Genomic DNA, 22922 nt, shown 5'->3' on the forward strand with positions numbered 1-22922 from the left:
GTGTACTCGGACACGGCAGAGAGGTGACGTTGCTGCTGGGCCGACCACGGCTCGGTGACCTTGGCCATCGCGAAAACAAGGGGCTTGTGATTGACGAAGGCCGTGAACGGGCGGCCCTCGAGAAGATGGCGGAAGTGTCGGACCGCCAGGTGGAGCCCGAGCAGCTCGCGGTCGAAGGTGCTGTACCGACGTTCGTGCGGGTGGAGCTGCCGGCTAAAAAACGCGAGTGGCTGCCAAGCACCACTCACCCACTGCTCGTGCACCGTGCCCACCGCGTAGTCCGACGCGTCGGTGGTGAGGGCGATTGGTGCATCGGGCACAGGGTGCGCCAGCATGGTGGCGTTGGCCAAGGCCAGCTTTGCACCCACAAACGCCGCGGCCATCGGCTCCGTCCAGGCGATGTCACCTTTGCCCGGCTTCCCCCGGAGGGCCTCGTGCAGGGGGCGCAGGAGCTGGGCGACGCGGGGCACGAAGCGGTGATAAAAATTCACCATGCCCAGGAATTCCTGGAGCCCCTTGATCGTGCGGGGGTGCGGGAAACTCCTGACCGCCTCCACCTTGGCCGGTAAAGGGATGGCCCCGTGCCTGGTGATGCGGTGCCCCAAGACGTCGATGGCAGTGACGCCGAAACGGCAGTTCGCGGGGTTGATTATCAGGCCATGCTGGCCCAGGCGTTCGAAGAGCGTGCGGAGATGGAGCAGGTGCTCCTCCCGGGACGCGCTCGCGACTAGGATGTTGTCCAGGTAGACGTAGATGAAGGACAAGTTGTGCAAGACGCTGTCCATGAGCCGCTGGAACGCCTGGGCCACATTTTTCAACCCAAAAGGCATCCGCAAGAACACGAAGAGGCCGAAAGGTGTGATGACGGCAGTCTTCAGTACATCGTCCGGTTGTACGGGGACCTGGTGGTAGCCCCGGATGAGGTCCACCTTGGATAAAATGGTCGTTTTCGCCAACCGGGCAGAAAAGTCCTGAATATGCGGGACCGGGTAGCGGTCGGGGGTGGTGGCATCGTTGAGCCGGCGGTAGTTACCGCACGGCCGCCATCCGCCGCCGGGCTTGGGCACAATGTGCAGAGGAGAGGCCCATGCGCTGTTGGAGCGCCGTACGATGCCCAGCCGCTCCAGCGTGGCGAACTCCGCTTTCGCCACAGCGAGCTTCGTGGGGTCGAGGCGGCGCGCCCGGGCATAGACCGGTGGTCCGACGGTGGGAATATGGTGTTCCACCCCGTGTTTGACGGCCACCGCTGAAAAGGTGGGCCGTGTGAGTGCCGGGAAACTGGCGAGGAGGCGGGTAAACTCGTCCGCTGCCGGAAGCGTACAGACTAACCTTGCCGGGACGGAACCGCTCAGCAAGCCGCTTGGTAAGCCGCTTGGTGAGCCGCTCAGCGAGCTGCTCAATGAGCCGCTCAGCGAACAAGCGAGCGAGCTGAAGGTTTCGGCCTGGACGAGACGTCGACGCTTAACGTCCACCAACAGCCCATGCGCACAAAGGAAGTCCGCACCGAGCAGGGCCATTGGCACGCTGGCAGTGACGAAAGACCATCGGAAGCGCTGTCCTCCGAAACGCAGCGAGAGGCAACGCTTCCCGAATGTGCGGATGGGAGTTCCGTTGGCAGTGAGCAAAGCGGGGCCCCGGCCCGTGGCTTGCTTGTCGGACGCGGAGGCAGGGAGTATGCTTACCTGTGCTCCAGTGTCGCACAGAAAACGGCGACCAGATGAGGTGTCTGTGATGAACAGGAGGCTGCCGGAATGGCCGACGCTCATGGCCGCAAGTGTGCGCCGGCCCGGTCGTTTCCCGACCTGTCGAAAGAACACAGCGGGCGGCATGCCCTAGCCTTGCGGCTGAACCTGGCATGATAGTAACACCAGGTTTGCCCGGTGGTGGCTGCCGCGTCGGTCGTGACGGCGGCGGTGGACGGGGTGCAGCAGCGGCCACGAGGGGGCGCGGCGCTGAAGCCTCCGCACCGGGATCCAGTACGGCAGCGCCATGCATCAGCCGCGTGTGCGGCGCTGAAACCTCCGCACCGGGATCCACTACGGCAGCGCCGTACATCGGACGCGTGTCGCAGACCGCGAAAAATTTGTCTGCCTCTCCGGCCAGGGCGCGGGGTTCCTTTATGTTCGAACCGGCCAGCGCGAGCCGCACCTGCGCAGGTAGCTGGCGGAGGAAAAGCGTGCGGAAAACGAAATCCGGGCGCTGGTCTCCAAGAAGGGACAACATGTAATCCATCCGAACGGACGGTCGTGTGTCGCCGAGGGCGGGAAGGTCCAGGAGGCGGTCGGCGCGGTCGGCCTCCGTGAGCCCGAACGTGGCGAGGAGAAGACGTTTGAGTGCCGCGTACTTGTGGTCGCCCGGCAGGCGCCGAAGGATGGACACGACGCGGGCGGCAGTGCCGGGCCCGAGGGTGGCGACCACGTGAAAGTACATGGTGTCGTCCGCCGTGATGCCCCGGAGCTGGAATTGGGCTTCGGCCTGCACAAACCAAACGTCGGCTTGTGCTTCCCAGAACTCTGGGAGTTTAGCGGCGACAGCGTTGGTAGCCATGGCGCGTTCAGGGGTCAGCTGCGGCTGAACCAGTCGAGGTCACCAGTGTGGTGCTGTGCCACACAACTCGTTTGCCAAGAAGGTAGGCCACAACACGTTGTACAAACTGAAACACTTTATTAACAGTTCGCACGTAAGCACTGGGCGGGCTCGACTTTCGAGCCCGCATATATGTCCCGAGGCCACGCCTTGCCCCAGGGCGTGGCCGGTCGGCCGTAAGGCGGGGCATGTATCTCAGTTCCACTCTGCGCCTCGTGACACCTTTGCTCCGGGCGTGGCCTGAGCCGCGCTTCCACGCCCGGGCGCTCGCGCCACCCACTGGTGCGCGGAATTATTGCCCACTGGCATTGTGTCCGCCACAACACACTAAATATTCAACAACAACAACAACGTACATTAAAACGGTTATATTTCTTACCATCAAGCGTTCCCGACACGAGCTCATAATACAGTTCGACTAGAGTGATATTTTCTGGCACTTTGACACCAACCCAGGCCTATAGAACACTGGACGTTCGCCGAATTTGACAAACAACGAACGGCATTTTCTGTCGCGCACATGTAACTTGGCTCAGACAGTACGCGAGCATATGCAAAATTCGAACCTGTTCCACTGAGCGGGAACGGATTTTACTGACTTCGCGAGGAAAAAATAAATAAAATAAAAAATAAAAAATTTTTAAAAATAAAAATAAAAAGAAGATTTTTTTTAGGGGCGGACGACTTTTATGGGGCGGGCGGCGTCGCGGCGATGACAAACAGGATTTTTTTTTTAACCAGCCAAAGAAACGCGCCATCGTTTTGCAGCTTAAATAATAAAAAACTGGAAAAGCAAGATACCTTGGGTTTTTATGTCATTATTATCCGTTCTCTGTATAATTCAGTGAGAATGGAGAAAAGTTTATCTTCGAAGAGCATCCATGCGGTAAATGGAACGGCGGTGTTGTTGGCGGTGTATACAAATGTATGTTTTAGATGGGATGGTGATTTCATCCCGCTCAGACTATTTGCACCTCTAAATGGATTCAGTAGCTAATAACAATTTACATTTTGAGACAAAAGACTTTATGGCCTCATATGTATTTGTTTGACAGAATCGAGAAGCACCGTTTAATTAAATGAATGGTGGAAGGTGCTTGATGAATGTTGTTTTGCTTGTACAGTGAGAGTAAATGAACTGTACAAAAGCCGTTTAGTTTGGACCGAGACTGAAGGGAAGCGGTTTTATTCCTACAGATCGGATTCCCAAGAAACCTGCAGTTTCCAGTTCCTTGTGTTCCAGTCGACGCTCAGCGGACCATGCTGCTCACGGCAGTCAATCGTGGGTACACCTGTGTTTACCTCATCGGAACCTTGTGCTTGTCCTCTTTTGAAGGGGACATCATTATTTGAATGTAGCACTAGTTTCTGATTGTTTCAAACTTAAGTTCTTCATTTTAACAGTTTGATACCCTCACTGCATTGAGAACATTGTGTCCATAATCCCTAAATCTCCATAGCCCCTGAAAGCTCCAAAGCCCCCTAAATATCCATAGCCCCCTAAATATCCATAGCCCCCTAAATATCCATAGCCCCCTAAATATCCATAGCCCCCTAAATATCCATAGCCCCCTAAATATCCATAGCCCCCTAAATCTCCATACCCCCATAAATCTCCATAACCCCCTGAAGCTCCATGACCCCAAAATCTCCATAACCCCTAAAGCTCCATACCCCCCTAAATCTCCATACCCCCCTAAATCTCCATACCCCCCTAAATCTCCATACCCCCCTAAATCTCCATACCCCCCTAAATCTCCATACCCCCCTAAATCTCCATAGCCCCCTAAATCTCCATAGCATCCTACATTTCCATACCCTCATAAATCTCCACAGCCTCCTGAAGCTCCATAACCCCAAAATCTCCATAACCCCAAAATCTCCATACCCCCCCCCCCCCTAAATCTCAATAGCCCCTAAATTTCCATAGCCCCCTTAAGCTCCATACCCCTCTAAATCTCCATAGCCCCCTGAAAGCTCCCCAGCCCCCTGAAAGCTCCCCAGCCCCCTGAAAGCTCCCCAGCCCCCTGAAAGCTCCCCAGCCCCCTGAAAGCTTCACAGCCCCCTGAAAGCTCCATAGCCCCCTGAAAGCTCCATAGCCCCCTACACTCCGACAATCTTGTGATATATCCTTCCAGCACCCTTTATATTGCCTTTCTCCCCTTGTATGGACCCCCTTCTCCCCTTGTATGGATACCTCCTTATCCTCCCTTACAGTATCCCCCACCCTCACATTAGCTCCATCGTCCCCTTTGGACTTTCACCCCTCGAAGCCCCTTATCACATAACTTCCTATAGTTCCATTACCGCCTACAGTCTCCTAATTATCGCCTCTTATATTTATCCGCTATCGTTCAATGGAACGCACAGCTCTATATCCTCGTTATATTGCCTCCTTTGACCCATAAATTCCCCAAACTGAGCATGCATGGGTAAGGAAGGTGCCTTGTTGGGTTATTTATTTATTTGTTGCTCTCAATATCCTCTTTCAAACTTGATCACAAATGCTGTTACTAAAAGCCTGAATACAAGGAGATGCGATATAAAATTCCAAGCAACTTAAAGTTAATTTCATTTACAGACCGGGCTTTACTCTCAATCACCGCCATCTTCCCTCTCCACAGCTCCTTTCTCCGCCCCTTCACCGCCACTTTCCTTCTCCCCAGCTCCTTTCACTGTCCCTTCACCACCATCTTGCCTTTCCTCAGCTCATTTCTCTGCCCCTTCACCGCCATCTTTCCTGTCCCCAGCTCCTTTCTTCGCCCCTTCACTGCCATCTTCCCTCTCCCCAGCTCCTTTCTCCGCCCCTTCACCACCATCTTGCCTTTCCCCAGCTCCTTACTCTGCCCCTTCACCGCTATCTTTCCTGTCCCCAGCTCCTTTCTCTGCCCCTTCACCGCCATCTTTCCTGTCCCCAGCTCCTTTCTTCGCCCCTTCACCGCCATCTTCCCTCTCCCCAGCTCCTTTCTCCGCCCCTTCACCACCATCTTGCCTTTCCCCAACTCCTTTTGTCCGCCCCTTCACCACCATATCCTCTTTCCCCAGCTCCTTTCTCCACCACTTCACGGCAATATTCCTTTCTTCATCCCTTCACCACCATATCTTCTCTCTCCTGCTCCTTTCTCCACCCCTTCACCACCATATCTTCTCTGCCCTGCTCCTTTCTTCACCCCTTCACCACCATATCTTCTCTCCCCTGCTCCTTTCTCCACCCCTTCACCACCATATCCTCTCTCTCCTGCTCCTTTCTTCACCCCTTCACCACCATATCTTCTCTCTCCTGCTCCTTTCTTCACCCCTTCACCACCATATCTTCTCTCTCCTGCTCCTTTCTTCACCCCTTCACCACCATATCTTCTCTCTCTGCTCCTTTCTACACCCCTTCACCACCATATCTTCTCTCTCCTGCTCCTTTCTTCACCCCTTCACCACCATATCTTCTCTCCCCAGCTATTTTCTCCGCCCCCTTCATGACCGCCCTCTCCTTGTTGAAGATCACATTCTGATTCATGAACATTTACATCACCAATGTAATATAAACAAGACACAACATTTCCCCTTTTTTTGAAGACATGTACAGAGTGGCCACAAAGTCCCTGTGCATGCAGTTAGAATTTAGTTAGAATTTATTTGTATTCTCCCCTCCATTCTATGCACAAATTTGAATTTTTCTCCATGTTCTTCTGGACATTTTCTTCCATGTTGAGGGTTGGAGGTCATAAAAGCTGTTTTGAGGTCTTCAACTGTTGGTGGTGGAGATGAGTGATTTCCTCTTTCACAATGCCCCAAAGCGAGTTGTCGCATGTTGTTAAGTTCGGACTTCGAGGAGGCCGCACAATCTCAGATACACATCCAATCCATCGTCCACTGAATTTGTCGTCGAGATATTCTCTAACTGCGAGAGCGTAATGTGCTGGTGCACCATCTTGTTGCAGGATAGCCGTTTCCTCGAGACCCCTCTCACGCAGTTATGGAACAAACCACGTCTGAAGCATTTTCAAATGAAGGATGTAATGTGATTGACACTTGTATCGAAAAAATATCGCCCTATGAAGTGATCTTCTGAAATTGCTGCCCACATCATGCATGACATGGAGGATGCTGTTCAATTTCCTCATAAAAATGAGGATTTTCTTTCCATCAAAAATAAACATTCCTGGATCGATTGCCGAGGTACATAGCACACTCATCTGAAAAAAATACGCTTCGTCTTGATTTAATGGTGGGGAATCGCTGCAGAAGAGCCTTGCTCTAAATGGAGTCAAATCAAGGACCTTCTTCTTGATCAAGGACCAAGGACCTTCTTGAGAAAGCCTTCTTCTCCCATGCCCGCATCGTGCCGTGTGTCGGAGCTGGCTTAAGGCTGATTTATGTTTTGCGTCCTGGAGTCTGCGAACATGCACGGGTACCCGCGGGTGTCGTCCGCATGGGTGTTTGCCAACATACTTGCACGTAACATTAACACGTGCAATACGGGGCAGTGTCGCATTTACTAAAACTAAAGAATGTACAGAAAACGAAGAACCCAAAAACGGAAAGCCGTTTCCACCTCCGGTAAAAGTGTAAACATTCCGTTTGAATATATTGGTTCTTTGTTGTTCCGTTTTCGGTCTGGGCCCAACCCCCGATGCTACCGGATATACTTCCCTGCTCAAGCAATCGGCGTTTGTTTGACGCACATGACCATAGCTATACGCGATGCGTTGTTGAGATTTTGGAGGTGTGCGCGTCGACCCCTCGGCGAGCCTCTGCGGGCTACGGTTACCCATAAACCCTTCTCTGCATAGCTACGCAGTGACGTTTACGTGAATCTTCGCAGAAGCACAACTCCGGCTTTATCGAACCTCTGCGAAAATCTCGTCCTTATGTCTTCAAAACTTGCTCCTTCTCGCGCGCGGTCATGAACCCAAACACAAGTAATCGGTCTCTCTTCTATCGTGTACTCACCGGTGTCTGTCATACTGAAGCCATACCTAGAAAACAAATAAAACAAATACGTAACAGAGGACACACTATCATGAGTAAATGAACATTGAATATTTACTTAGCTGGTTCTCAACTTATGCCAAGTGCCGCGATGCCAAGTGCCGCGATGCCAAGTGCCGCGATGCCAAGCGCCGCGATGCCAAGTGCCGCGATGCCAAGTGCCAAGTTATATTAGTAGCACATCCACACACTCAGTCAATTATGCTACCTTGCCACCTTGTGCTGGAAGAAGTTTTATTACTCCATAATTATCGATGATGTAATTTTTATCATGAAAATAGATTGTGTTTTCACAAGTGTGTTTTTGGGAAGAGCCCACGCCCCGATAGCTTCATTGACCCCACAGATATTTATATCCGGCTTACATACGTCGGAAAATGATCTTAGAAGTCGGGATTTCAATCCAATGTCCTGTATGATCGATCTGTCTCAATATGTGACCTTGCATTTGTGAGAATTATCTTGTATTTCACGATGTGTGCTTTACGTTTTGACAGCTCTGTTTTGCGTTCTAAGATGTCATTCTCTTTCCTTTTCCAGTGGCAAAGAGTAAATCCAAGTAAGTATGATTTAATTATATTTATTTCGCTTTTTGACATATTTACTCCCGCCAGGGAGGTGTGTGTGTGTGTGTGTGTGTGTGTGTGTGTGTGTGTGTGTGTGTGTGTGTGTGTGTGTGTGTGTGTGTGTGTGTGTGTGTGTGTGTGTGTGTGTGTGTGTGTGTGTACAAGATATCTGGAAAAGTTCTGAACGGATTTGGATGAAAGTTGGTGGGATGATTGCCCTTGGGATGAGGAAGAATTGATTAGTGTTTGGTGAAGCTCAGGATATTATTCCCGATCCAGGAATTTTTTGAAGGATTGTTTACCATTGGAAGATAGGGCTCATTTTTTTTAAACATTATCTTCTATATATTCTATATTTAACATTGTGATATGAAAATAGTTTTCATATTTGTTGTAAATGTAGTTTAAACTCGTGGTTATGTGTTAGAGCGGTGTATTTTTTTCGCAGCGTCATCTTCAATGTTCTTCTTTTTTTTTTTATCTAATAAAGACATATTCTGTCATTTTAAAACCACCAAAGTGTGTATTAGGTTTCCCCGTTTAATAAAATGTATCGTTTGATAGGTATAATGCTTTAAAACTTTTTTTTTTTTTTTTTTTTTTACCTCAGAAGAAATATCAACATTTAGCTCAGCGAATGTCATTCGCGGTGTCAGTATTTGATGAACTTGTAAAGACTAGAGTCCCTGTATATAGAGAGTTGTGTCAACTCAAATTTGGACGCCATTTTGTGTCTAAGTGTGTCGGATTAGATATACATGTACATTCGCGATATGGGGTGATATATTCTAAACCTGCTAAAAAAAATTTTGCTGCACATATTTAGTCTTATTATTACATACAGGTGATATTTGTTTTGTCAAAAACTCAGCTATTGCCGTGAAAAAGAGCTGTGTGGTGATATTAAAAGTGGTATGGCAATGCATATTACAAGCCAACACTGCATATAAGAGCTAACATTATAAGTAAGACAAACCAATGCTGTCGTTCTCTGAATTTTAATAACTTTTAGAAAGGAGTGTGGGCATATCCAATATTTTTTAAAGGGTGCCGAGAGCAATTCCGGTGTAGGACTTCCAGCCGACATATAGTCTAACACACTTAAAACAAATTCTGTACGTGGTATTGCCATATTTCTATAGTGTACAACTTTAGTTTTATCGACATTTATATTCAATTTCCATTGTAATGATTTAACAAGCTGCAAGTCAGCTTCTGTCTCTGACATAAGGAAAACGTCATCGGCATCTAGTAAGATTGAAACGTTCATTTATTACTACACCCTTGCCCAGAACTCTGATGGATATTGCCTGATCGATTAATATGTTTCATAGCTGGCGACTTAATTAACACTTAATTTTCGACTGCGCCAAGCCGTAATTAAACAGAGAAAAAACTTTTAAAAATACCTGCAGTGTGCACGGTTCGTCTAGTCGAACAGATATGGAAAAGCACAGATAAGACGTCGTATTCACCATAACTTGTTTAATTTCACCAGGAACACGATGAGGCCAACACAGTAAACATTCAGTACAAAACTTGGTTCATACATTCAGTACAGAACATGATTCATACATTCAGACCGTAAGAAAACTCTGCCCGTAATACAACACTCTGACCAGACCAACACTTCATCCCACTACGTTCACTCCTCACAAGTGAGACTCATCACTACTCCGTTCACTCCTCACAAGTGAAACTCATCACTACTCCGACAAGTGAAACTCATCACTACTCCGTTCTGTCTTTGTCACTTGGAAATCTATACATCTTGTATTTCCCAGATTGGTTTGAACAACCAAAAGCAGAACAACCAGTCATTTTGTTTGGCAATAAACAACATTCCCGTACCAAGCTGACGTTCACGCACGGTGAAGTTAGACACAAAATGGCGCCACGAAATCACGTGACCAGAAATCTCGGGTCAGCGCATGGCGCAACTCTCTTTATACAGGGACTCTAGTAAAGACTTAGTTCCAGATTTGTCAATGGCTGAGATATATTAACAAACGAATAAAACAGATTTGGCAAAATTCCAACTTTTTTTTTAAAAGATCGCATATTCACCCAGGGTTGTGAGGCTGAAGAAGAAGAAACCTTGCATGGGCTTCCCAGACCAAATAAATAATTCTGGTTCTGGCTCTGCGATTTTCAGGTTTATTACTCCCGCCAGGGAGTAACGCATTCAATCGTGTCCGTCCGTGTGTGTGTGTGTGTGTTCGTATGTTTGTGAACAAGATATCTGGAAAAGTTCTGAACGGATTTGGATGAAAGTTGGTGGGAGGATTGCCCTTGGGATAAGGAAGAATTGATTAGTTTTTGGTGAAGCTCAGGATATTATTCCGGATCCAGGAATTTTTTTTGGAAATTTTTTTGGGAAAGATTTTTTCTGTTTTACTGCATTAAAGCTTTTATTCTTATTCTTAAATGATGTTTTTCTCCTCTAATTCCGAGATATATCAAAATAAATTCTGTGACAGTTCGGGCCTACTTTATTTTTCATTTATTGTTTTGGGGAGAGAGGATGTTAAACAAAACGTATTATTCCAACTAAACCCACGGCGGGAGTATGCGCTCTACTGAGTGGCGTTCTAGTTTAAGTCCTGCGATTGTAACTTTGGACAGAATCGGCCTGCTCAGCCCAGCACAACTCCCATTACATTGCTCTGATAAGGTTTAACAAAGTTACTATACCTGATGGTCGTTGCTCGTTGCAACTTCTAATATTACTCCCCAGGTCGTAGAACCCCCCACGCCCCCCCACCCCTCTGCCCTCCGCATTGCCACACCCCCAGGAAAATCTTGGTGCCACTCCTGGATCTAATCCAGGATTTTTCAGCCTTTCGTGTATATTTGTCATGCTTCTCGCTTGCACTTGTACTACTGGTGCAATCCTATGAGGCCTTTTTACTAAAAATGGATCTGTTAAGGATTTTAGATTTAAAGATATTCCAAGTCCCAAAGGTTCAGGCTTTGATGTATTTCATTTCAAAAGCGATTCCATCAAATCTCATGTTTCATATTCAATGCCAACGTCTGTTTCTCTCAAGGCAAGATGGGATGAGGATTTTTTTTTTTCATTTCCGTTCTGCTCGAGGTTCGTGGACTGTGTTAGAATGTCTCCTGTCAAGTACAGCAGGCACCCTTTTGTTTGAAATGTTGTTGGTTTTCCTCAGGGCAATTTTGGTGCAGATGGTAAGCGGGGCAGGAACTGGTCACTCCTTCAATGTGAGACGCTCCCGCTTACGTGACAAGTTGGTGATTCGTAAACATGACCCCTTTGGTGAGATCCTTTCTCTCAATCCTTTCCTCCCTCATCCCCCCCCCCCCTCCCCACTCCAATTTGCCCCAATTTGCCCTATCCTCTTCCTTGCACAGCAGCTGACACTTTACAATTACACTTTATAACAGTCCAAATTTAAAAAATGGCTGTGATAATCATAATTCATCTAAGGGCTTTGTCACCACGAGTGAAAAAAAAAGATTTAAATAAATAAAATGTATGAAGTTGCTCCGATTCTGAGCCATATAAATACTAAAGTTATGGAACTGCCTTCAGGGTCTATCCCATTTCAGGGTTTAAACATGATGGTACATCACCGACAATTTTCATCACTACTCGTGTTCTTATCTACCCTGATTAACCATACTTATCCCAAACATCTTACTTGCAAGTTACTGTGTTTTCTCCTTTCCTATTGGTTTATTCCGTTGCTTGTTGCATCCATCACTTTTTGTTGCCTTTTTTTGCTGTCACCTGACTCTTCAATGAGTCTAGATCTTGTGCACAAACTAGAGAGTTCATAGAACACCTAACCCTGCGCAGTCTTGAGAAAAAGGCCTTTGTGGCGTTACTCCATTTACCGTCTTTTACTCTCAGGATCGTAATGTTGCACCCAGCTTTCATCTGCAGTCAGTCATCCCGACTCTCATCTCCAACGCTTCATGCTTCACAGCACTAAATGTCATGCTGTCTTCTGCCATCTTGACTGATATAGCACTGAGATGTGGTTTCTAGTGTCAGAAACACTAAACTTCGCACCCAGTGGTAGGAAGAACTAATGTGTGGATTGTGCTTTGTTTCAAGCGACTATCTTTACCTGCTTTAGAGAAAAATAACAAGAGACATTACTTTTCAGTACACCGGTGTGTGTGTGTGTGTGTGTGTGTGTGTGTGTGTGTGTGTGTGTGTGTGTGTGTGTGTGTGTGTGTGTGTGTGTGTGTGTGTGTGTGTGTGTGTGTGTGTGTGTGTGTGTGTGTGTGTGTGTGTGTGTGTGTGTGTGTGTGTGTGTGTGTGTGAGAGAGAAATATATATATAGTTCAAAACACACCTGGTCACAAGTGTGCCGCACTGACTGGGTCCTCAGTCGAGGTCCTCGGCATCATCCCGTTTCGGCCCTTCAACCTCGATACGGTCAGCTAAGGTGGGCCAGCAGGGGCACATACACATCCACATGCAGCAACTACACCTGGATGCGTACATACCCCCAGCCAGTGCGAACGCAGACTACAACAACAACACCTCCACATCCAGAATCCACAACATGAAACAAACATGGTGGAACACTCAAACACCCACCTTTATACCCTTCACCACTCACCACCAAAACACACCAGATCATTCATACACACACATACACACACAAAACCAACCAACCACCTACCCTTACAACATACACTACTTGACATACAAAAACACACACCCTCACCCACTCATTCACTCACTCACATACACAAAATAAGAAAAAACAAGCATTCTGAGTATTGCGCTGCAATACATGTCCCCTAACGGCAGTTTGTCGTCCGGAAAACTGTTGAGGAAATTACCAAGGGTTATTTACCCACAGGTTCTGAATCGTTCCCAATCGCTAATTACCTCAGGACGGGCTCACCTGTGATTCGCCCTCGGGACTTCGATTTATACACCTTGCAGACAGGTCAGCAGAAGCACGACAAAATAAGTTGTTGATAAAAAACCTTTAGAGTCGCTAAATATCAGTAATTTATTATATTTTCCGGTTCACGATCAATGATCGATGTGTGTATATATATATGTTGCTCGGCTTGGCTCCGCCCCTCCCGAAGCAGCAGCTGTGTCGCGCTTTTGATGTTCGCAGACGAGGCTGAGGGCGCGCGGTGCGGCTTGAGGAGAACTCTAGAATAAACGAGATATCCATTTTTAAAATATTTTCGTTTAATTAACGATATCTGTGAAACCACGCGCCTGATCGCAAATTCCAAAAGGACATTTTAGTAGACTGCCATGCTGAACAGATCTGTGAAGTTTCCCCTCGATTGGATCGAAAATGAGGGAGGAGCTCGGTTTTAAAGGTTCATGCTTAAAAACGTCATAATTCTGAAACCATGTGACGCATGATGTCATGCTCGCTGACTTTTTTGTTCGTCATGGGTATGCAATTCTACCTGCAAAGTTTGGCCTCTATGTTCAGCCGTTGCAGAGAAAAAGGGGTTTTCGTGTTTTCACGAAAAACAATATGGCGGCCGAACCACGTGACCTGTGATGTCATAATTACCCATAAAATATTGTACAGACCGATTCCCCCCTACGGTGAAAATTTGATCTCAATCGGTCCAATTATTGCAGAGAAAATCTTTTTTAAAGGAAATTAAAACTTAAAATCGCACTGAGTTAAGGATCATCAGAATTATCAGAATTCCCAAAGTTCAAAGTGCCATAACTTTGTCAAAAATGATCGAAACGTCGTGAAGTTCGAACTCGATCTGTAACTTATCATGAGGAAACCATGTGCCAAGTTTGAAATCAATAGCATGAAGAGTTTAGAAAACAAAGTCCAGAAAACTGTTCTTTGCGTGACGGACGGACGGACTGACGGACGGACGGAGGGACGGCGTGCAAACCTATAGTCCCCTCCGGTGTACACCGGTAGGGGACTAATAATACTAACAAAAAAAAAACACACACACACAACCAACCTACACCGTTCGACGTGCCTCCATAAACTTCCTCCATATCCAAAATGAGCCTTTCAAGGCAAACTGGGCCACCTTGTCACACATCCTCCTTCTTTCTGTCCCACACACTCCAAGCCGAGCAAGAAATGCAGAAAAGGGACTGCCAAAATACCCTCTACACCCCACCTCAAATGGCTGACACGAAACTCGCCAACCCTTCTCCCGGCACTCTGTCTCCAGCTCACTGTACTTTCCTCTCTTCCTCTCGTGCACCTCCTCCATGTTCTCTTCCCACGGTACAGACAATTCCCCTAAGATGACCTGTCTTGTTGCACCTGACCAAATGACAATGTCAGGCCGCAACCTTGTCACACAGATCTCCTCTGGGAATACCAATTGTGGCTTTAGGTCTGCCACCACCTGCCAATCACAAGCATCTGACAGCCCTTTTGCTTTCCACCTCCTCCTCTTTCCACCTCTTACCACTTGGCCCTCTTTGACAAACCACACCTCTCCCCCATCAGTCTCCTTCTCCACTCATCTCTCTCTCTCGACCTCAGCACCTCTTGTTGCACCATCTGCACCACCACCACCAGCACCTGATCATGGCACCACCTGTATTGTCCTGCTGCCAATGCTACTGAACATGCACTCAGTGCATGCTGCACCGTTCCCACACCTCCACACAAATAACATCTCCTGCAACAACTCCCACAATCTCAAGTTTACTGGTGACGGAAGCACATCATACGTTGCCTGCAACAGGAAATTCAACAATATTGGCTCCATCATCCAAATCTCTTGCCACTTCAATATCCTCACCCGCACACCTTCCAACCTAGTCCAAGCACCTTGCTGTGCCTGACCGACTGCTTTCACATATCTCCCCTCCTCTTCCTTTCTTCTCACCTCCCTCTCAACCATCTTCCTCCTCTCTTTCACACATGCCTTTCCCCATCGCTCATGCTTCATCCACCCCAAGCCATGCTTCCCGTGCTGTACCATCCCCATGACCTCCTCCTGTTGCAACCGCGCCTCCATCTCGTCCACCTCTGCTCTTGCATTCCACTTCCGATTTCCCTTCTTCTCTGGGAGAGCATTCTTTACCACTGCATCACTTGAATCCCGCAACATCATGAACTCCCGCATCCTCACCACCTTAAACTCCTCGGTTAATGATGTCAAGGGAAACTGGAGTTTTCCACCCTGACCATGAAAGGCAATGTTCGTCAAACAGCGTGGCACTCCCAACCACCTCACAAACCTGCTCACCACAACCTCCATCCTCTCTGCATGCCCAATCGCAATATCATACATCATCAATGGCCACAATACTCATGGCATCAATCCAAACTTCAAACACCATACCTACCACTTACCTGGCAAACCACATCCATCAATCCTCTTCAAACCTCTCAAGAGCTTGTTTCTAACCTCCTCCACTCTTCCCACATCATTCAACTCCACTGTATACCATCTTCCCAAACTCTTCACAGGGGCCTCCACCAATGATGGAACCACCTCCCCTCCCAGCTCAAACCTGTGCATGTTATCCACCACTCCTCGTCTCACTACCACACTCCTCGACTTTCTTGCTTTAAATCCCATTCTTGCCCACCGCATCAACCTTTCCAGTCGTCCCAGTACCTCTACTGCTGCATCAGCGGACTGTTGGACAACTGTCAGGTCATCCATGAAAGCAAACATTGCTGGCAACCTCTGACCAGGGGCTAGCTCCACTTCTTTCCCATGTCCACTCACCGCATGCATCAACAACTCCATAACCAGCACAAACAAAATAGGGGAGATGGTACATCCCATCGGGATCCCCACTTCCAACCAATATATATATATATATATATTGTGAAGGTGGACCATGGGGTAGGCAGGTAGTAGTCAAATCTTCCACCCGGATGATCACCAATTTGATGACGAATTGTCGTCGGAGAACAAACGCCTTTAAAGCTGAACAGGTATTTGATTTGATTTCTGGTGTGAGAACCTCTAACGAGATCTGTCACTCACGGTAGTTTTCCAGTTTAGAAAAGGAATTGGGAGCTGAGTGAGATACTCTGGCGAAACGCACTGCAAATTTACAACACCCTACCAAAAGTTTAACTCGCGCCACAGTTATAATTGCCAAATGCAAACTACGCGCTCGGATAAATTTATTTTTACCACATTCTACGCATTGTTTTATAGCAGAAAAGGGCAACATCTACCTGTCTCATTGTGTAATTCCTGTCTGATCACCTCCCTCTGTGCCAAGCAACACACTGGTGGTGAGAAATCCCATATGCCCACAATACCCTGATGGCTTACAACAACAACAACAACAACAACATGCATTTTAAAGGCCATTTTCCCTGCTAGAGTGGGGGTTAGCCTTGCGGTCCCCATGACAATCTTCTCCATTTTGCCCTATTTTCTGCATCTCTCCTTGTTAACCCCCTTGCCCGCATTTCTTCTTCCACCATCTTTAGCCAAGTCTTTCTCGGTCTTCCCCGTCTTCTACTTCCTTCTACATTCATTTCCATCACTCTTCTCAACCAGTCACTTTCATCCTTCCTCAACACATGACCAAACCATCTCAACCTGTTCCTCTTCACAGCATCAATCACAGGCTCTATTCCCATCATCTTTCGCAATTCATCATTTGTCTTCCTCTCTCTCAACGATACTCCGCACATCCGTCGAACCATTCGCATTTCCACCCTTTCCAACCTTCGTTGCTGCTCTACGTTCATTACCCATGTCTCGCTCCCATAAATCATAACACTTCTCACACATGCAGCATACACCTTTCCCTTCAGCCTCAACGACACTCCCCTCATCATCAGCACGCCACTCAGTTCCCGAAACTTCTTCCATGCACATCTCACTCGAGCAACCGTTGCCGAGTCTGATCCACCTTCTCCATTCAGCATGTCTCCGAGGTAGCAAAATGTTTTCACACCTTCCAGCTTCACGCCGTCTCCAAGATCCAACTCAACATTTCCTCCATCTGCAGCTCCCTCTGTGCACACCTTGCATTTGAATGTAGCTGCCACACTGGTTAATGACCCTCTCAGACCACTACATTTTTGATGAACCCACTCAGCGCACATTGTACACTGAATGGAGTTCACTCCGACACCCTTCCTACACACAGCACAGGGCCACTTCCCAGTTCTTTCCACCTCACCACATGCTTTACCACTTGCCATCACCTTCGTCTTTCCTATATTCACCTTCAGACCTTTTGTCTCCATACATTCCTTCCACGTGTTCACCTTTTCCTTCAGTCCATCCATACTTTCCGCAATCAACACCAGATCATCTGCATACAACAACTCCCACGGTAAACCCTCCTTTACGTTCTGAGCCAGCACCTCCATCACAGCTACAAATAGTAGTGGACTTAGTACCGACCCCTGATGCACTCCCACCTTCACCTCAAACTTACCACTGTTCCCGTCCTTCGTCCTTACAGCTGTGCGCGCTCTTTTGTACATTGCCATCACTACTCTGATCAACCATTCCTCCACTCCTAACTTCCTCAATGCCCATGTCAATACTTTGCGTGGAACCCAATCGAATGCTTTCTCCAGATCAACAAACCCAAGAAACAACTTCTTCCTCTTCTCCATGTACTTCTCCTGCAACTGCCTCACAATGAAAAGCACGTCTGTCGTTCCTCTTCCTGGCATGAATCCAAACTGCATTTCGTCGATCTTCACTTTCTTCCTTATCCTCCTCTCCAACACCCTTTCCAATACCTTCATTCCATGCTCCAATAACTTTATCGCTCGGTACGAGCCACACTCCAGAGGGTCACCTTTCCCCTTGTATAGAGGGACGAGGGTACTCAGTTCCCAATCCACTTGATGGCTTACACGTTAACATAAACCATTAACATCACCACGAAGATTGAGGCGGGGACAGGGTGGGGTAGGAGACTAGGAAAGAGGTAACCTGACCCTCAAGCGATGCCCATGAGAGGTCGATGGTGGCCAGAGTGTGGGAGGGCGAGATGGCGAATCCTCGGTGGGAGAGACGTCTCGGTTTTTGAGTCTGTCGGTTGCAGCCTTCCACAGCTGCATCTTCCACAGCTGCATCTTCCACAGTTGCCATCCACAGCCTCTCGGTTGTTGAGTCCCGCCTCTGTCAGGGTCTGCCGCGTCCGCTCGCTGGACCCCACAGGACGTCTCATCACTGTCTTGCAATCTGAGTGGCTCTCTATCTCTTGATCTCCTCCCCACTCAACTGCCCTGTCCCAAATCATTGTTGGTGCAGACTGCCTGTTCTGTTCCAGCTGCTTGGATTTTCTTACCTCTCAACCGTGCGCAGATTGGTCCGGCAGTTATCAACATGGCTGCAATTCTTTCCTTCACACAGTCACAAGGCGTTCATTTTGCCGTCCTCGGGGGAGGGGTTTGGAGGAGGAGGTGGGAAGGGGGTCGGATTTGCTGGAGCTTGCGGAGCTGGTTATATGCTGTTCGCTTTAAAGAAACACAGACAAATTACATAAAGAACAAGAAAGAGCAATCAGAGATTGGAGACAATCGCCAGAATGTGTTTTCGGTGACTTTTAAGGCTTTTGTGTTAAAATAAATATGGCGTCCGAACCACATGACCGATGACACCATCATTATTGTTCTTTCTCCACCAATTTATCCCTAGATTATGCTCAATAAATTTCATCTTGATCGGATGAAGTACCCTCTGGCGAGGGTAACAATTGAGAGGATTAATGAGGGGGGACAGTCTGGAAACTGAAGGATTAATGAGGAGGGAACGGTTGGGAACCAGAGGGTTAATGAGGCAGGACAGTTGGGAATCTTGAAGTTACATTACAATGGGAAAGGGTTACGGATTTTTTTTTGTTTGTTTGTTTTTTGCATACAAGATCGAGGCTCGTGAAAGAGCTAACATTAATCGCACAAAAAGTCAAACCGACACATAAAACACAAAATAAGGGGAGCGGCAGACAAGATGGGGAGAGATGGGGAAGGACACAAACACAACATTTGAGAGCAGGGACATCGAGAGAACTGTGGGAGGGAGAGGGCTTGGGGAGAGGTGGGAAAGGTATAAAACATATGGACACTGCAAGGACTTCAAGGAAAGAAGTTGGAATTTCAAAAAAGTGGATCTGGAGTGAATTCGCGGGGGTAGAAAAGATCAAGGTTTTGGATGGGGGAAGATAAGAGATGGAGGTGAACAGCTGTTTTAAAGACCTGGAGGGAGGAGTGGGATTGAAGGGAGTGGGGGAGTTTGTTCCAGAGGTGGGAGAAAAGGGGAAAGAAAGAGTGAAGGTGAGCAGAGAGCCAAGATTTTGGCAGTTTATCCATAAGAGGGTTGCTGGCAGATCTTGTGCGACCTGTAGGAATATTTGGGGGACAGAGCACAGAGAGAGCTAGGGGAGCAAGGCCGGAGAGGAGTCGGTAGAAGACAGAAAGACCACCAACCTGCCTGCGGTGAGTGAGTGAAAGGCCCTCGGAGTTAGCTTCATCGCAGGAGATTCCAATGATTCTGAAAGCTTTGGTTTCAACAGCATGAAGCTGAGCTGGGTGCGAGGCAGGAGCACCGGCCCAGAGGGGGGAAACAGTATTCCATTGAGCTGCGGATGAAAGCCTTGTATGTGGTGAGGAGCTCAGGTGTGCCAAGGAAGGACTTAGCACGACGGAGGATGCCTAGTCGGCTACTGGCTTTGGAGGCCAGCTTGGAAATGTGGTTTTCCCAAGAAAGATCATAGCAGATAGTGAGACCCAAAAACTTGAGCGACAGAACTTCTTGGAAAGGATTGTTGAGAAAGTAGATGGGAGGGTTTTCCAGTCGGTCTTTTCGGAGAGACATCTAGTAAGAGTGTGACATTTGTCAGGATTGAAAGACATGTTCCACTTGTTTGACCAGTCTGTGATTTTGTCCAGGTCTACAGAGTCCTAGGATCCTGGGTTCGAATCCTAGTCGATCACTGAATTAACGCCAGCGGGGTTGACTCAGCCTGTCATCCTTCCGAGGTCGGCAAATTGAGTACCAGTTCACTGGTAATTCCCTGTGTGTCGCAAGAGTCGACTAACAGGGTTGGTGGCAGGAAGGGCATCCGGCCGTAAAACATTGCTTCAAAAAGGGGACCATGGTACCCGAAAAAGGCCAACCCCTGCTTTGCAGGGAAAAATGGCCTCTAAAGGTGGTTCTACAGAGAGTGAGGAGGCTGCAGACTGCCGATCTGAGGAATGAGGAATGGAGCGGCAGAGAGTGGAGTCATCAGCAAAGAGATAGAGAGGATTTTCCAGAGAGTCGGAGAGTTCATTTATGAAGACCAGAAAAAGCACAGGGCCCAGAACACTACCTTGGGGGAACTCCAGCCAGAACAGGAAGGGGAGATGAGAGAAATCCATTCAGGGCCACACGTTGACTACGACTAGAGAGGAAGTCCGCCAGCCATGCGTGGAGATTTCCATGGATACCAAAGGAGGAGAGTTTGGTGAGCAGAGCTGGGTGCCAGACCGTATCGAAGGCACGTGATATGTCAAGGGAGACAGCTCTGATTTCCTGTTTGGCATTGAGGACCACCATCCATTGTTGAGACAGCAGAAGCAACATGTCCAGAGTAGAATGACCTGGTCTGAGTCCAAATTGCTGATTGGAGATCAAGCCATTGGAGAAGAGGAAGGATTTGATATCCGAAGTAATGATGGAATCCATGACTTTGCTGATAATTGGGAGCAGGCTGATTGGTCTGTAGTTGCAAGGATCTGTTTTTGCACCTTTTTTGTGTAAAGCGGTAATGTTTGCTGATTTCCAAGATGCTGGCAGATGACCTTGAGCAAAAGAGGGTGAAAAGAACAGAGAGGGTGAGATACCACCATTTGGAATCTCCCGCGATGAAGCTAACTCCAAGGGCCTCTCACTCACTCACCGCAGGCAGGTTGGTGGTCTTTCCGTCTTCTACCGACTCCTCTCTGGCCTTGCCCCCCCAGCTCTCTCTGGGCTCTGTCCCGCAAATATTCCTACAGGTCGCACAAGATCTGCCTGCAACCCTCTTGTGGTTAAACTGCCAAAATCAAGACTCTCTGCTCACCTTCACTCCTTCATTCCTCTTTTCTCCCGCCTCTGGTACAAACTCCCTCACTCTTCAATCCCACTCCACCCTCCAGGTCTTTAAAACAGCTGTTCACCACCATCTCTTATCTTCCCCCATCCAAAACCTTGATCTTTTCTACCCCCGCTAATTTCACCCCAATTCCACTTTTTGGAAATACCAACTTCTGTCCTGGAAGTCCTTGGTGTCCTTGTGTTTTATACTTCTCCCTCCCACCCCCCCCCCCCCCTTCCCACGCCTCCTCCCCCCAAGCCCTCTCCCTTCCACACATCTCCCTGCTCTCAAATGTTGTGTTTGTGTGCTTCCCCTTCTCTCCCCATCTTGTCTCTCCGCTCCCTCTTTTTATATATTTTGTTTGTCTGGTTGATTTGTTTGTGAAGTATATGTTAGCTCTTTCACGAGCCTCGATTCAGTATATAAAAAAATATTTAAAAAAATAAATAGAGCGGCAGAGCAGGATTTTTGGACCCGTGGGCTGATGCCGTCTGGTCCAGTTGCAGAATGAGAGTTGAGGTTTGACAAAAACTTATCCACCTTGTCAGGAGAGAAGGACACAGAGTCCAGGAGCAGTTGGGTTCGACTGGGTAAGGTGGGAACAGAGAGAGATGGGTTTGGGACACAAGATTTTGAGGCAAACACAGAGTTGAGGCATTCGGCTTTGTCACTTGCAGTGTCAACTGTGTAGCCATTTGAGGTAAGGGAGGGGATGGAGGGGGAACAAACACCAGAAACGGATTTGACCAGATGGCACCAGGATTTAGAGGAAGGAGACAGGTTTGAGAGTTCATTCTTGAGTGTGGAGAGATAGTGCTTCCTGGCACTCCTGAGGGTAGACACACACTTGTTCCGAGCTTGGTGGAAGGAACTGAGATTGCCTTCAGTTGGATAAAGTTTCTTTAGTTTATTTTCTTTAGTTTCTTTATCTTTAGATAAAGTAGCCTTCAGTTTCTGCTGATATTATTTGATTCCACATTCACATTATCACCCATAACGCCGACACGGAGGCAAATGTGTCTAGCGGCTCCGCCCCCATCAAGCTGATTGACGGTCATAGCGACGCCTAGCCCAGTCCTATCTTTTACATAGGAATGTCGTTTTGCGGACTTTTCATGGAATCCTTTCAAGCTACGAGAATTATAATACCAAAGGATGTTGCAGGAAGTAAAACTCTATCGAATGGTAGCAGAATCATTGCCATTGATAGAGGCAGCTCGGAAATATGCCGTCTGAAGATTATTATTATTATTATTATTAACAAGAAGATGAAATCCCGGGTTTGAGCGATCCAGTTTTTGCGCTTATTTTGCTTTTGCCTTTGTCTGGAGAACTGAAAAGGGATCCCTACCTCGACAATGAGGTGAACAGACCAGGTGGGCTCTCATATGTAGCCAAAGCGAGTTTTTAAAGATGATCCGTTTAGTTTTGCATGTAGCAGATGGGAGCGACGTTTTTTTCCGCGCCATCCCTACATAGAGAGTACTACCGTACTCTCTGATGTATATGTATGTATATATCTATATATATATATCTGTGCAGCATCTGTCCTGTGTTGTGTTGTGTTGTCCTGTGTTGTCACTGAACTACTTTTTCAAACTTTTGTGAAATCGTACCAAACTTCTGGAATGCACATATCTCTCCTGTCGGTATGTCCTAAGGGTATTTGTTTTTTTTAAATTTCCAATTTGTTTTTTGTTCTTTTGGGGAATTTTTTTTTTTTCAACTTCAATTGTTTATAAAATGTGATATCACGTATATTACAAATA

General features: G+C 47.6%; 1 protein-coding gene across 2 annotated transcripts in view; it reads left to right on the forward strand.

The window, feature by feature from the left end:
- The window catches only part of MRPL33 (mitochondrial ribosomal protein L33), a 122741-nt gene that overhangs the window by 97670 nt on the left and 2149 nt on the right, over positions 1-22922 (forward strand). Inside the window, exons 1-4 of one of the 2 annotated variants that reach the window (XM_078786335.1) lie at positions 3653-3679; positions 3784-3868; positions 8113-8131; positions 11315-11421. In XM_078786335.1, coding sequence (XP_078642461.1) covers positions 3847-3868; positions 8113-8131; positions 11315-11421 — 148 coding nt within the window. In that variant the 5' untranslated portion in view covers positions 3653-3679; positions 3784-3846. Of the gene's footprint in view, positions 1-3652; positions 3680-3783; positions 3869-8112; positions 8132-11314; positions 11422-22922 lie in introns of those variants that run through there. The other variant, XM_068104184.2, reaches the window with a different exon arrangement.

This window comes from Myxine glutinosa, chromosome 11, assembly GCF_964187855.1.
Source record: "Myxine glutinosa chromosome 11, kmMyxGlut1.1, whole genome shotgun sequence".
In the NCBI taxonomy this organism is placed as follows: Eukaryota; Metazoa; Chordata; class Myxini; order Myxiniformes; family Myxinidae; genus Myxine; species Myxine glutinosa.